Source organism: Triturus cristatus, chromosome 3_1, assembly GCF_964204655.1.
Source record: "Triturus cristatus chromosome 3_1, aTriCri1.1, whole genome shotgun sequence".
NCBI classification, from domain to species: domain Eukaryota; kingdom Metazoa; phylum Chordata; class Amphibia; order Caudata; family Salamandridae; genus Triturus; species Triturus cristatus.
Window position 1 is genome coordinate 393,240,848 of NC_140583.1, and position 16,232 is coordinate 393,257,079.

Here is a 16,232-nt window from a genome sequence, read left to right on the forward strand (position 1 = left end):
AATGGCTGGTGGGGAGCCGTGCGATTCCTCCCACTCTTTCCACTTGCCTGGCAAGTCTGACATGTCCTGCAGTGAGTGTCTGAACTCCTGCGCATTTGGGGCCAATAAGAGGTCTTGTCCTGCCCCAAATGTCCTGCCAATGGCATATCATGAGCCAGCCCCAGTAGGAAGGCTCTGAAGCGCTGGGGTACCACTAGCACACGGGCTGACCCAGGCTCAGCAACCTTAGGCTCAGAATACAGGAGATCATTCTCCCAGTAGACCCAATGTGACCCAGACTGATCCCCTGCTACCTGGTCTGCAGCCTGCTGCCGCAGACCCACGAGAGAAGGGCACTTGTTCTGCTCCTCACAGACTCCTCCCTGGAGGGTCCTCCTTTTTGGTGCCAATGGGTCAGCTCAGGCTGGTCCCCCAGTTAAGCTACCTGCTCCCCTGTAGGCTCCAGGGCATCCCCCTCAGGGTCTGCTCCCTCCTGGACCGTGGGAACTTTGGGGGCCGGCTTCCTGCGCCCCCTGCCTCCTCTCTCTAAGACAGGTACCTGGGCCCCCCTCTCAGGCTCCAGGTCCTCTTGAAACCCCCTCCTGGCTGCCATGGACCGTGTGGTGACACATGCCCAGTCAGGCAGACCCAACATTTCCAAATGAGCACTCCGCTCCACTTTCGCCCAAGGTGAGCTCTCCAGATCGTTCCCTAAACAAACGGTCAACAGGCATGGCGGGCCTCACAGCTACCTGAAGAGTTCCAGAGACCCCCCCCTCTCAAAGGGAACCTGAGCCACCTAGCAGTGGCTCTCTGTGTTGTCAGCGGCAACAACTGGATTGAATGCATTGGGGACAACCTGCTCTTGAAAAACCAGGTGATACTTGACAGCTGTCACACTGGCTCCTGTATCTCTAAGAGCCTCCACCCTATGGCCATTGATTGTCACCCACTGCCTGTATTTCTTAGTGTTATCAGGCATTTGGGTCCTGGGGACCACCTCACAGTCTCCTAAAGAGACAAGGGTCCTCTCTGCTGGCCCCCGCCCACCTTGGGCACCCATCTCCTCACCCAGGGCTACACTAGCCATCTGCCGGTGGGCTGCACCAGGGGGTGCTGTTTTCACAAACCGGCGTCACCTGGGATCATTCGCTTTATGACCCAGGTCCCCACATTTTTAGCATTTCAGGGGTCCATCTTGAACAGGTGGACCTGTCGGGCCCCTGACGGTTTCTGTTGGAGAGGCTGGGAACTTTTCCCTTGGTTCCCTTGGGGATTACTTTGGGGCCTTCTCTGGAACTCCCTCTGTTTACCCTTGTCCCCCCCACTCTTCTGCTGGGGACCCTGCCCACCTTTGGCTGAGTCTCCCACATGACCCTTGTGGACCCTGGTACTGACCCAGCGGTCCGCCTCTTCAGCAAGCTTTCTAGGATAAGTCAGCCTACTATAAATCAGGTGCTGGCGCAGCTCTGGAAAACAATTACTTGACAAGTGCTCCCATGCAATCAAATCAAAGAGCCCCTGAAAATCATCAACTTTGCTACCGTTCACCCAACCATCCAATGCTCTGCAGAAAAAAGTGACATATTCCACCCAGGTACTATTCTCTATCTTCTTGCAACCCCTGAACCTCTGTCTGTACAATTCAGGAGTTAAACCATACCTGGACATTAATGCATCTTTCGTGTGGGGATATGAATTATAGACTTCAGAAGGCAAGTCTAACAGTGTGTCCCGCCCTTCACTAAGGAACCACCCCCACAACCCCGCTCCCCAATCCTTCTCAGGGACCCGGTGGGAAGACATGGCTACCTCATGGGCCTTGAATCACTGTCCAATATCATCATTCTTAAAAAATTATTTCACCACATCTTTGGGAATATACACCCTGGATTCAACAGGCAATGATGGTGTGCTGCCACCAGAGGGAGCAATCTCTAAGCTCCTGGCTTTCAATTCCAACTCCCTCAATCTTTACTCATGATCCAACTGCATTTTCTTTTCCTCTACGGCCAATTTCCTATTTTCTAATTCCAGTTACCCACCCAACTTGAGCTTGGCCAGCTCCATATCATGCCTCCTGCATCTCTCTCTGTCCTCCAGCTCCTCTGGAGACAGACTCTTGGCAGAAACACTGCTACCTGCGGGGGAAAGTGCTCTCCTTCCTCCTGGATCCAATAACCCACCCAGCTGCCTATCTGCATTCTCATTTCCTTCCTCATTCTCAGGGGCATTCCTACCTTCAACCCATGCCCTCAGCGCCTTGTAGAACTCTTCCTTCCCGGAGAGCCCAATAATGGAAACATTGAATTTCTTGCAGAAGTACTTCAGCTGCTTTACTTTGTAGCTTTCTAGTTTCTCCTCTTCCCATTCCAAATCAACAGAGGCGATGGACGCTGTGTCCTCCATGATGGTTAAACTTGGCAAAAATAGAAAATCCCAAAAAGAAATCTACAAAAAGTATGTGGTTGCGCTTTGGTCTGCACTCACTAGTAGTGTTCACCAATCACTGTACATGAGTCACAAATGCAAGTCCAGAATCCTCACTGCTGACCAGCAATGTTAGATTTGGGAGTCTCTAGTTGGCACAGGTAGGTACTTGTGACAAATAGGGACCCTTGCCTCTTGTTAGGGTAAGGGGGTACACTCCTAAATTAACCTCTGCTCACCCCCTTGGTAGCTTGGGACAAGCAGACAGGCTTATCTCAGAGGCAGTGTGTAAAGCATTTGTGAACACATATAGTAATCAAGTGACAACACTACAGATGAACACCACACAGGTTTTATATCAAACATAGGTATTCTTTATATAGATTTAACACAAGACCATAAACGACAAAAATCCACAATACTGTTACTTTAAAAATGGTAGTTTTAGCTTAGTTCTCTTTTAGATCTTAAATGCGACACTTTGAGTCAATGTACCTTTCGATGCGACACGCAGGACAACAAAAGTGTTGCAATGATGGTGATGCGATGAAAGTTTGGTGCAAAGAAATAAAGACGTGAAGATCTTCCTGATGCGCCATGCTTCTCCGATGTTGCGAGAAGACTCGACGCGTCAGCTGCAGCGGCGACACCCTTGTCCAGTGATGCGACGACAGCGGCTTTGGCAGCGACACTCTTCTCCGACGATGCGAGACGCTTCCGCTCGATGCGACAGCTGCAGCGGCGACACCCTTGTTCAGTGATGCCACGGCAGCAGCTCCGATGGCGGCACGCTTCTCCGTGGATGCGAGGTGCTTTTCTTGATGCGGTGCAATGCGACAGCTACAGCGGCGGCATCCACGATGTGACGGCAGCGGCTGCGACGGCGACACGCTTCTTCCTCGATGCGAGACTCTTCTTGTAATGCTGTGCAATGCGACAGCTACAGCGGTGACACCCTTGTTCAGTGATGCGACGGCAACGGCTCTGACAGCGACACACTTCTTCGGTGTTGCGGGACACTTCTCGTGGTGCGGTGCAATGCGACAGCTACAGCGGCAACACCCTTGTTCAGTGATGCGACGGCAGCGGCTGCGACGGCGACACACTTCTTCTCCGTGTGTCGAGCTTCCAGCTCCTTGCGACACGCAGTCCCTCAGAAGGCCCAAAATAGCAGGAGGCACTTCCAAAGAACTCTGGGGAGCTGGTGGTTGAAGTCTGTTGTCCATGAGACTTCAGCAGGAGGCAAACCAGTTCTGGTCAGTCCTGGAGCACTTTGTTTACATTACTCCTTCTTTTCTTTCAGAGTGCAAGGCAGAGACCTCAGACGCACCACAGGAGGTGGAGCCAGCATTGTGGAGGGAAGGCACAGCCCTATTCAGGTCCCAGGTGCAACTCCTCCCTCCCATCTAGATGCAGATCTCTCTATTCACCATTGGGTTGACTCACCCTGTCTCCTGGAATCCCCCAGCCCTGTCACTCAAACTCCAGACAAGGAATACACAGCCTAGCAGAGGCAGGTTTGAATGGTTAGACAAGAAAATACCTACTTTCTAAAAGTGGTATTTTCAAACACAGAATGTTAAAACCAACTTCACTAAAAGATGTATTTTTATCATTCTGTGTTCAGGCATACTTAATTCGAATTTCTACCATGTTCCCTGAGTCAGTTAGGATTATAAGATGTAATAATCAAACTGCCCATTCTGGCCTATGGAGAACAGGTAGCCTTGCAATAGTGAAAAACGAAAATGGCTGTAATTCACTATTAGAACATGCCACACACACCAGGGCATGTCCTACCTTATACTTACAATGCACCCTGCCCTTGGGCCTAACATAGGGGTGTCTGATATGAAGAAAAGGGAAGCTTTAGGGACTGGCCAGTGTGTGCACTTGCCCAATCAGCATGACAGTACCAGACTGCACGCAGGCTCTGCATTGGCAAGCCTTAGACACACTTTTACAGGCTGCGTCTGTGGGTGGCACAACCAGTGCTGCAAGCCCACCAGCAGCATTTGGACTACCAGCCCTGGGCAATCCTGGTGCCCTGGACTAGGGTCTGACAGGTAAACCAAACCAACCAATCATGGAATCACTAATTCATACATCAATTTACAATAGGGAGCACTTGCACTGTGGCACTGGACAGCAGTGGCACAGTGCCCAAAGCATCTAACACCAGCAAAAACACATGAGGCAACAGCAAAAAAAATGGAAGGGAGACCCACGTCAAGGTGCCAGGTCTAACATTTAGTATTAAATTAAATACCCACACCTACTTATTTTAGTTTGAAATAGGAGTGAAGAACTTTGCGGAAGGCCACATTTAGTGTTTCTTTTTTTCAAAGATTGTCCCGCTTATTATATGCAGATGATGATGTTATTTTGGCCATAACACAGAATACAATGCATCAATTGATCAGTGGATTATAAACTATTGCAAAAAAAAAGGCTTGAGTCTCAATGTCACTAACAGCCTTTTGAATACCTTCCACATCAATAGTCAACAAGTAGAAAGAGCAAAATACTTTAATTATCTGGAAGTGCGCTATGATCGTTCTTCATGTGTTAAGCAAACAGACAAAGCTCTCCTTAAAACTACAACAAGCTACAGCTGCTGGTTTGAGATGAAAGGCAAGATTAGGAGGGTGAGCAATTAGTACTTTCTTGCCCATTTGCAAGACGAAACCTGAACCAGCTGCTGCATAAGGTGCAGAATTATGGGACTATAGTTCAATTTACAGCTTTTAAAAAAAGAAAGAAAATGAAGATCATTACTTGTTTTTTTTGGGAGCTTGGCCTACATTTGATCTCGGTTAAAATTGCACTTTGCCCTCTACTTAAGTGTTTAAGATTTCACAAAAACACTCACAATTAGGCCGAAATAATGGCAGAGGTAGTCTCATTTTTGAGAGCCAGTGACTTGGCTTCGTTGCAGCATGTTATATCTCAACTAAAGGAGATTGGTCTGGAGGCACATTAGAAGGATCCCACTTCAGCGTACTTGTACTCTGCTGATACAATTAACAAGCATTTGCAATGCAATAGGTCACGCATTTGCGAAATTTTAAGCTATTGGCATTGCAAATGACAATGCCTTTTATTTATCTGTTTTCAAAACCAACACATAGATAAAAGGTTTGTTATTTTACAATGCCAGTAGCTCAAATACTCGCAAATGCAAGACCTATTGCATTGCAAATGCTTGTTTAAAGGGGGCCTCGAAACAGGTTTCTATCGGGCTCTGTTGTGTGCCCTGACACAGGCGGACCGTTTCTTTCCAGACTGCGGTGTCAGCAGGTACATGGATGTGCACTGCTCACACTGCACACTTCTCACTAGTGGAGAAGTTATGGCATGAGGTCATGCAAGGTGAGGTTGTAGGGGGAAGGGAAATCCTTTAAAGAGAGTCATTTTCTCTCTGAATTTCCCTTGTCTTTTTGAAACTCAGGAGCAGCAACATTGCCGTGGTGTCACCAGCGCTTGAAGTGGGAGCTTTTTCAATATTATATACAAGCCATAATTGCTGCTTATTTATCTTACGCAAGTAGCAACCATTGACAAAGCCAATAGTTCTGACTTGTTGTAGGTATGATGTTACTTGTTATATCTTATATCTGGATACAATGATTAACAGCAAAATACAAGTCGGGTGGCACACTATGCTAAGCACAGATTTTTAGCTTAAGTGTTTTAAGCCACACCCTTAATTACATTGGCCACGCCCCTTTGAGAGACCCTCCAGTTTTTCAACCCACTTAAAGCCCTGAGTATAACTGTGATTGCGAGCTGAGAGTTCCCTGTAGCAAAGGAGTACGTTAATCAGTGTGAGCATATACTGTAGGAGAGAAGTACGTTAATGAGCGTGAGCATATCCTGTAGGAAAGGACAAACTGCATGTGCTACTGCTGTGTACAGGATAGCGAGCTTGGGCAGTAAATATGTTGTGGGAGAAACCACAACGAGCTGACATGGCAATTATCACTTTGTTAAATCTGCGCATATAAACAGCGCAGGGACGTTATAAACAAAGAGGGGAGAAAGTGGTGTAACGGCCAGAGCTACCTTAGTTGGAACCAGATTCGAGCCTCTGCAACATCCTGCGTTTTTGGGCAAATCACTTAATCTCCCTGCGCCTACCAATAAAATAACTTGCCCATGTGTAATGTAACTGTTGATAATTTAAAGCGCGCTTCAATACCTTTAGGTCGAGTTCGCACTATAAAAACAGCAAACTTAAATAAACAGACGGTCAGCAACACACCCACACCCTTGTAAACCTGGCACACGTGCTTTGAGTGAAAGGACACAGCCAGGGTTCTGTGTGACACCCACAGGCGTGTAACAGATTGGTAAATCACACAAGAACCAATGGAGCACAGGAGGAGCCAGGCCCAGTCACAAACTTAATAGATGGAAGTGACACGCCCCCAGCCAAGAAAACACAAGCTGAGCACACCTACCCCTCACAATATACAAGATACAGAACTCGGAGCCGCCTACAGTTCCCGGACAGAAATCACACCCGGGATCTTCGACACCCCAACAGGTGAACACAAGCACACGCAGATCTACAGGGGGCGACACTCCTGCTCGGGTGTCACACCCACAAACAGACACGGACTCTCAGAGAGGCGCACACAGATCGAGGTCTCCGGACAGAAATCACATCAAGGGATCCTCGACACCCTAACAGGTGAACACAGGCACACGCAGATCTACAGGGGGTGACACCCCTGCTTGGGTGTCACTCCCACAAACAGACACGGATCCTTAGAGAGGCGCACACAGACCGCTAGCTGCCAGAGAGGTGTGACGCGCCCACCTATGTGTGTGTATAAGTAAACACACAAGGACACAACCGAAACAAGAACAGCAGTGCACAACACCGGCTGCTCTACTGGGGTCATTCGAAGACAGGCGCAGAAGCACAGGGTGAGCAGGCGCCATGGATCTGTGCACTCATGGATAATCCAGATCTTACGGTATTATTTTTCTTATGTGCCCGCCCCCTCTTTGGAGACCTGGCTCACCAGCCCAGCCACTTCTGGAAGGTTCTCCGCAATATTGCAGGTTTTCGCCCCCTATCCCTCCCACACACACACAGATGAGCAGCAGATGAGAAGGTTCAAAACGGCCGCTCAGTCTTGGAGGCCATGTCTGTGTCCAGGGGAAAGCGAAAGCACGCCATGCGCACGTTCAGGGAGCAGAGCTGTATGCGTGCACATCTCCTGTCCTGCAAGCGTTGAGGGAGCCGAGCCCGCGCACATCTGCTGTCCCTTGTGCTAACGCTGCCAGCCGTGCGCGTGCACATGTCCTGTCCCCCTTCGCCCACCAAACCAACAACAATAGGTCTCGCCAAGGCGTGCTACGCATGCACTGCATCGCTAGGCGAGACCTAACAAACCGTATTGGGACATTAAATATGAGCCCTATACAGGGGGCTTATATATTTAAAACAAACTAATAATCCCAGCCCCAATGCTGGAAATATTTAATGTTCGGGAACTGAGTTTATTTCACTGAATCATATTTTAAAGATATAATCGTTTGCTTTACATTATAATAATAAACACAGATGCAAGTAGTAGGCATCTTTTTTTTGTTTCACAATTCCTTGAGTGAAACCATTCCATCACACCCCTTTGCTAGTAGGAACTAACCATCTTTAATTCTTTAATGATTAAGCTAAGTGCCTGTTTCTCTACATAAAATCTATCACGGCTGATCAATAACATTACTTGAAATATGGTTAAATCCTATAACTATTCAGGCTAGCATGTTGCTCTTTTATAGGCTATGTTTGCAGAGTATATAATTATCAAGCAGTTTTAGTTAAGGCCTGATTTAGAGTTTGAGATACTGGTACTCTCTCACAAATGTGACAGATAACCTGTCCGCTTTATTACAACTGCCATAGGATATAATGCGCTTGTAATGAGATGGACAGCATATCTGTCACATTTGTGACGGAGTAACCCAACCTCCATACTCTCAATGAAGCCCTAAGTCTACTTCTTCAAATTTACCAATTATTTCCTAAATATTTCCATTTCATTGATTAAAGCAACAGTATTTCCCTACCGCTTAATATGGAATGCTTTTTCATGAAGTAACTAAGCAGTCAACACTGGTAGCTAATTCTAGTTATACATCAATGCTCATCATTTTTGTTTACTTTGCAGATATGGGCCTGAGCACCAAGTTCCACGTCTCTGTGCAGATTAAGAAGGATCCCTCTGTGTGTGAAACAGATTCCAGACTGTGTAGCTGTAGTATATGTTTTAGAAAGATGTAAAGCTTTTTATTGAAGTTTATTCTACAATTCACTGAAAGCATGATAGTAGAAAATGTTTTAACTGCTTTTGCTATCACATCTTGTTGGAGTTAGAAAAAGTGTATGATGAAGAATGTTAACTACCGTTGGAAGCACAGTAGAAACATCTAAATTGTAGAATAAGATATAGTAAACATTTTTATCCGGAATCTAAATACACCTTATGTGATTTGAACAAAAATGTACAAAATAAACAAAAAAAACTCTGAATTCATATTAATATCCTAGAAATTAAGTATTTTGAGACACACATTTATCCTTTGCATGGTCTGGATTACTTTTTATTGTAAATTATACATGTACAGCAAGCACTGAAAAATTCTTGAAGGAGTTCAACGTTTTTGAAACAATATCACTTGTATAACATATTCACTTTTAATATTAAAGATAAACGTGTTCTCTGAATTGTGCTTTCTACTTAAGCGTTGAACTAGTATTATTTTATTCCATTAAATATCAGTGTGAGAATATGAATTGAAAGCAGTTCTGTTAATGTAACCTCTGTAGCAGTGAATGTTCTTGCTTGAATTTTAATTTATGTTTCTATTTTGTAGACAAAATCATTTCAATGCTTAATCTGTTGTTTTTCCTTAGAATTTGGCATAACATGAAGCTGATATATCTGCCTAAAATTGTGGTATATATTTTTTAAAACAAGCCCCTATTCGATAAGCAGTTATCCTATCGGTACAAAGGGTCAGAATGGCCAAGTTCCTATATATTAAGCAAGGAGCTAGACAATCAGCTGATAATAATCTCTTGTACTTCACTGCTTATCATTTCTATAAGTGATTCTTGAATAAATCAGTTGCAAACGTACTAAAGAAACTATAAATGATTTACAAATCAGAAAACAAATGATTGTCCAAATTCAAAATATTAAACAACAAAATGTAGGAGTTAAACAACAAGTGAACAGTCCGAATTCTAAATGATAAATTGGTGCACATGGTAACATCAAAGTCAATTCACACATAAAAGGGCCCTATACTGATGTACTGTGGCAGGGAACTTAAAGCATTGTAGACAGCTGGCAGTGCCAGACATTAATTATACAGTAAATAATAATGTGCAAATAATGTTCCTTATTATTGAGAAGTGTCCATTGAGTAAAAAACATATGAGGATGCCAGCAAAGAATAGGAACAACTGGTGCAAACACAGGGGGAGCATTTTACATAGTATTTGTGTTCCTTTTATATTCTAGTTCGCCTATGAATAGTAGGGATAAGACCAGTGAGCAGAAGGGTCAGTCCTCTTAGCCTTTCTCCCTACACCTAGCCAACATAGTAGATTTGAGGTAGCAGTTGAGTGGTATCAGGTGAGAGTAGACAGGTGGTTATAGGTAGAGTTTGTTCTTGCGGTAAAGTTTGGTTTAGCAGTTGGTAGGCAGCAGGCTTGTTTCTAAACATGTCAAAGCAGCAATCACAGAATCACTGTGGTCCAGGAAGATCTGTCGTCTCCTGGGATTTCAGAGGAGGCACGAGTGCTAGTTGAACAACAGCTCTTTGGGTAGGTGACTAGGGGATGCTGGTCGCATTGAGAGGGGATGCAGGGGTGGAAATCAAGTGGGAGGGAAGTGGGGATTGCTACTCTAGAGTTGAGCTCCCTTGCAAAGTGCCCTGACCATGAGGCAGTGGGTCCATGGAGCAGTGGGAACAGTCAGAGGCAGTAGAGAAGAGAGCTGAGGTTAGAGAAAGCAAGGCTCAGTGAGGATAGGCGCACACCAGCATGCCTGAGGCCAGGGAGGCAGGTGCTGGAGAAGGTGAAGTTTAGGTTGGCCTGGACAATCAGAAAAGAGCTGTGGCAGGCACCACAGTAGTGAAATGTGTAGTGTCCCATTTCGGGGGGGTGGGTGCAGGAAAGAATTATTTGGGGAAGGGTCTTGTGAGCCCAAGGTTGAGAATTGCAATTAAAACCATATGACCCCCATGCTCCAATACTGGGAGGCCATGGGAGGCGAAGACCAATGATTCTGGCATTTGAGGCCAGTTAGAATATCTAACCACTGGTAGAGTCCGGCGACTCCAGGACTAAAACCCAAAGGGAGGATATACTTCCTATGGAACCTGCCTGATGTCGTGCATCAGGAAATACTATGTGGAGTAATCAGATGGGGGTGTTGATGATGGGTGAAGTCCTGAGAACTGGTAGGGATGGTTTGACAGTTGTTGAGGTGTAGGGTAGATGACAGATATGGGGAGGTGTTGGATTACGATGCAGCAAGGCCTCAAAGAGGGAGAAATTGGCAAGGAGCATTACAATGGGCAGGAGCACTGTGAGGGTCAGTTAGAAAAGAGAAGTCAATGCTTTTAGGATTTGAGATGGGGTAAAGGTAACAAAAGGAAGCGATTTGTATTTTTTACACAGTGTTAGCAGGAGACCAGTGAAAGTGATGGTGAAGATGAAGCACAGAAGCTAAACACGTAGAGGCCTATTCACAGGTCATAAACATATGTGTTCGAGGCATATGAGCTGCAGATTACACACTTTTGCATAGATCGCCATCTGGTGTTGGGCCCGGATGTTTGCAGTTTGTTTTTCCTCTTGGAAAGTCTTTGGAAGTCATGAGGTCGGTGACTCCTCCTTTGGATCGTATTGCGCATGAGCTTCGGCTCCATCCTCAGATTCTTTTTTTCCGCCATCGGGCTCGGATGTAATCTTCGCGCTCCGGTTCCGAACATTTCCAGTTCGACGATCGAAGCGGAATCCTCACCTCACATCGCGGTATTGTTTAGATCGCGATCCTGTAGGGGTGGGATCTTGGGGCACATCCCCTGGATCCTTAGTAAGAGTTTTTTGTAAGGAATCCGTTGTAAATAGTTTCTGTGACAAAAAACTCTTACTAAGGATCCAAAAACTGGACATTTGGCACTCTCTTCCAAAAAGAGACATTTGGACAAACCGGCTCCGCCTCCACCTCCAAAGAGGAAGGACTCTGCTACCTCCCCTTTCAGAATACCTTCCCCACCTCCTCCACCCTCTCCACCTCCGCCCCTCTGCCTTCTCCACCCCCACCTCATCGCTCTCCGACCCCGTCTCCAGACGATGATGATAAGGGGGGACCCATATCACGATCCAGGGGATGTGCCCCAAGATCCCACCCCTACAGGATCCCCAGACCCATGGGACAACTACAATAACACAGATATTCCAAACGTCCCACAAGATGACCTTTACCCTTCCAGGCCATCTCCACCGGAAGACTCATTAGGTTTCCACCACCTACTTCAGAGGGTGGCCCATTATCACGGGTTAGAGTTACACACTGACCCAGTGGAGGAGGATTTCCTCCTCGACACATTTGATACCGCACATAGGTCTACTTCCATACTATGCTCAAGGGGGTGGTAAAACATGCGCCAGAGGTTTTTAAGGACCCAGTCAGGGCCAGGGTCATTAACCCACGCATAGAGAAAAAGTACAAAGCTGCCCCCACAGATCCTGCCTATATCAAAGGACCAGCGTCACTAGATTCCCTAGTGGTTTCCACTGCACAAAAGAGGTCAAATTCCCAGGCGTCAGGAAAAGCACCACCACCTGACAAAGAGTCAAAGCTACTGGATGCGTCAGGAAAGCGCACTGCGTCACAGGCAGCCAATATATGGCGTATCGCCAACACCCAAGCGCTATTGGCCAGATACGATAGGGCACATTATGATGAATTAGAAACCATAATGCACCACCTCCCGGAAAGATACAAAAATAGGGCCAATTAATTAATTCAAGAGGGTAAGACAATAACTAACACCTCCATACGCTGTGCCTTATATGCAGCAGACACAGCCTCCAGGGCCATTAATACTAGCGTCCTCCTCCGTCACCATGCTTGGCTGAGAATATCAGGTTTCAAACCAGAGGTACAGGCCTCCATCCTAAATCATCCCTTTGACCAAGAACACCTATTTGGCCCAAAGGTAGATGAGGCCCTCGAAAAAATGAAGAAGGACACTGATACGGCGAAATCCATGGGAGCCCTGCAGTCACACCCTCCTAGGCGCTCTTTTCGACGCTCTTCCTTTCGGAGTACATCTAGAGGCTACTCCTCAGATAGCGTGTCCACTTCCTACAAATCCCCCACTCAGTCCACCTTCACAAGGGGTTATCAAAGAGGCGGCTATAGGGGAAATAATAATAAAGGCAGAGGCAAAACAAATACCGCCCGCTCTGCCACACCGCCTACCCAATGACTTCCCCCCGCTCCCTCCAGACCATCCCACTCCGGTCGGGGGCAGACTACAAAATTTCCATGTCTGGGAGACCATCACCTCAGACAAATGGGTGACCCAAATTGTTTGGTCAGGATACTGCCTGGAATTAACATCTACCCCCCCCAAACATTCCACCCAGGCAACGCCCAATGTCACAAGAACATTCCACATTACTAAAACAGGAGGTAATCTCCCTCCTACAAAAACAGGCAATAGAACAAGTTCCCGCCAATCAGCAAAATTTAGGGGTCTACTCCCTATATTTTCTAATACCAAAAAGGGACGCGACTCTATGACCTATTCTAGATCTCCGGCCCCTAAACACATACATACATTCAGACCATTTTCACATGGTAACGCTTCAGCAGGTGCTTCCGCTCCTCTCTCAGAATGACTTCCTCACCACACTGGACTTGAAAGACGCATACTTCCACATTCCGGTACACCATGCTCACAGAAAGTACCTCAGATTTGTAGTGGACGGGCAACACTATGAGTTCAAGGTGCTCCCATTCGGAGTCACAACAGCACCAAGGGTATTCACCAAGTGCCTAGCGGTAGTGGCGGCACACCTCAGAAGACAGCACATTCACGTCTTCCCATATTTGGAAGACTGGCTGATAAAAGCCACGTCCTACAACCAATGTGTACACCACACCGCCACTACAATCCAACTACTTCACCAACTAGGCTTCACGGTGAACCACCAAAAGTCCCAGTTAACACCATCCCACATAAAGCAATACCTCGGTGCCACCATAGACACCTCAAAAGCAATAGCCTACCACAATCCGGCCAGGATTGCAAGCATTCAGGCTTTGCGTCAAAGATTCATACTTCAACACTCCCTTCCAGCAAGAGTGTTTATGCAACTGATAGGGATGAAGGCCTCTTGCATTTTCATAGTGCCCCACGCAAGACTCCAGATGCGTCCACTCCAAGAGTGCTTAGCGCGCCAATGGAACCAGGTCCAGGGGCAACTGACAGATCTCGTGTTGGTAGACGGTCGCACCCATCACTCTCTGCAGTGGTGGAACACCACAAACCTTTCCAAAGGTCGACCGTTCCTGGACCCGGTTCCACAAATAATACTAACAACAGACGCATCGCTCTCCGGCTGGGGAGCTCATCTATTACACCTCACAGTGCAGGGCACATGGACGCCACAACAAAAGTTACTCCATATCAACCATCTGGAGTTACTAGCAATCGCTCTAGCCCTAAAATCCTTTCAGAGACAGATTTTAGGCAAGGCAGTCCTCATTCGCACAGACAACATGACGGCCATGTATTACATTCAAAAACAAGGTGGCACACACTCTCCACAGCTCTCTCAACTAGCACAGAGCATATGGAGATGGGAAATTCCACACAAAATCTTTCTCCTAGCCCAACATGTCCCAGGAGTCCAAAACACCATGGCAGATCTGCTCAGCAGACAGACGCAGCAGATCCACGAGTGGGAACTTCACCCGCATGTTCTTCACCCGTTCTTTCAAATGTGGGGGCATCCGCAGAGAGACCTCTTCACCACCCACGAAAACAAAAAATGCCCAAGCGTCGCTGCCAGATACCCACACCCATTGTCCAAAGGCAATGCAATATGGATGAACTGGTCAGACAAATTTGCGTACGCTTTTCCACCTCTCCCACTAATTCCATTAGTGATGCGAAAACTACAACAGCATTCCCTCACACTGATCCTAGTAGCTCCAACATGGGCCAGACAACCGTGGTACACCACGGTGCTGGAACTCTCGGTAGTACCACACCAAAAGCTACACCTCTCACCATGCCTCCTAACCCAGAACCTTGGAGAGATCAGGCACCCGGACCAAGCTCAGCTCAACCTTGCGATCTGGCTCCTGAAATCCTAGAATTCTGATACCTAAACCTTCCCCCTGACTGTATGATCGTCATCAGAGAAGCTAGACGCCCTACCACTAGAGCCTGCTACGCTGCCAAGTGGAAAAGATTTGTTGTTTATTGCCATAACAACACAATCAATCCTCTAGACGTGTCTATACAACACATCATATGCTACTTACTCCATCTACAAAGGTGTAATCTAGCATATACCTCCATTCGGCTACACCTCGCAGCAATTGCAGCTTACCTACAAAACAGGCAGCACCTCTCACTTTTCAGAGTACCTGCCATTAAAGCCTTCATGGAAGGCCTAAAACGAATAATTCCCCCCAGAGTACCACCCTCACCTGTATGGAACTTAAATATCGTTCTCACAAGGCTAATGGGGCCGCCCTTTGAACCTTTGCATAAATGCGAACTGCAATTTCTCACATGGAAAACAGCTTTTCTTGTAGCCATTACTTCCCTTAGAAGGGTCAGTGAGATACAAGCACCTACCATACAAGAACCTTTTCTTCAAATGCACCAAAACAAGGTTGTTCTCCGTACCAACCCAAAATTCCTACCTAAAGTCATTTCCCCTTTTCACCTAAACCAATCTGTAGAATTACCAGTATTTTTCTTGCAACCTCAAACTGTTGCAGAAAGGGCTCTACTCAGGCTAGATGTCAAACGAGCCTTACTTTACTATATCCAAAGAACACAACCTTTCAGAAAGACCAAACAACTGTTTGTCTCTTTCTCTCCACCACAAAAGGGCAACCCCATCTCAAAATCAGGGATAGCTAGGTGGATTGTAAAATGCATCCAGATTTGCTACCACAAAGCAAAACGAACGCTATCCGTTCCCCCTAAAGTCCATTCTACACGAAAGATAGGGGCTTCTATGGCTTTTCTAGGGAACATCCCATTAGATGATATCTGCAAAGCAGCTACATGTTCAACACCGCACACTTTCACTAAACATTACTGTGTAGATGTGCAAACCAAGCAACAAGCTAGTGTGGGCCAGGCTGTACTAAAAACACTATTTCAAACCACTGCAACAGATACCGGTGGTCGCCGCTAAGGTTGGGAACTGCTATATAGTCTATGCAAAAGTGTGTAATCTGCAGCTCATATGCCTCGAACGGAATATGCTACTTACCAGTATGCATCTGTTCTTGGCATGTAGAGCTGCAGATCTACACACGCCCACCCGCGTCCCCGGCTACCTGCATCTGTTCCAGTCTATCTTATTTAGATACAACACACATGGGTTTCTTCACTGTTATTACTACGCTACATCTTTCCCTGTTGGCGAAAAACAATCTGAGGATGGAGCCGAAGCCCATGCGCAATACGATCCAAAGGAGGAGTCACCGACCTCGTGACTTCCAAAGACTTTCCAAGAGGAAAAACAAACT

General features: G+C 46.6%; 1 protein-coding gene across 1 annotated transcript in view; it reads left to right on the forward strand.

The window, feature by feature from the left end:
• The window catches only part of GNB5 (G protein subunit beta 5), a 322,810-nt gene extending 313,647 nt beyond the window's left edge, over positions 1–9,163 (forward strand). Inside the window, exon 13 of the mRNA XM_085644176.1 lies at positions 8,595–9,163. Within this exon, the coding sequence (XP_085500302.1) occupies positions 8,595–8,606 (12 nt within the window). The 3' untranslated portion in view covers positions 8,607–9,163. The remainder of the gene's footprint in view (positions 1–8,594) is intronic.
• The last annotated feature ends 7,069 nt before the right edge of the window (positions 9,164–16,232 follow it).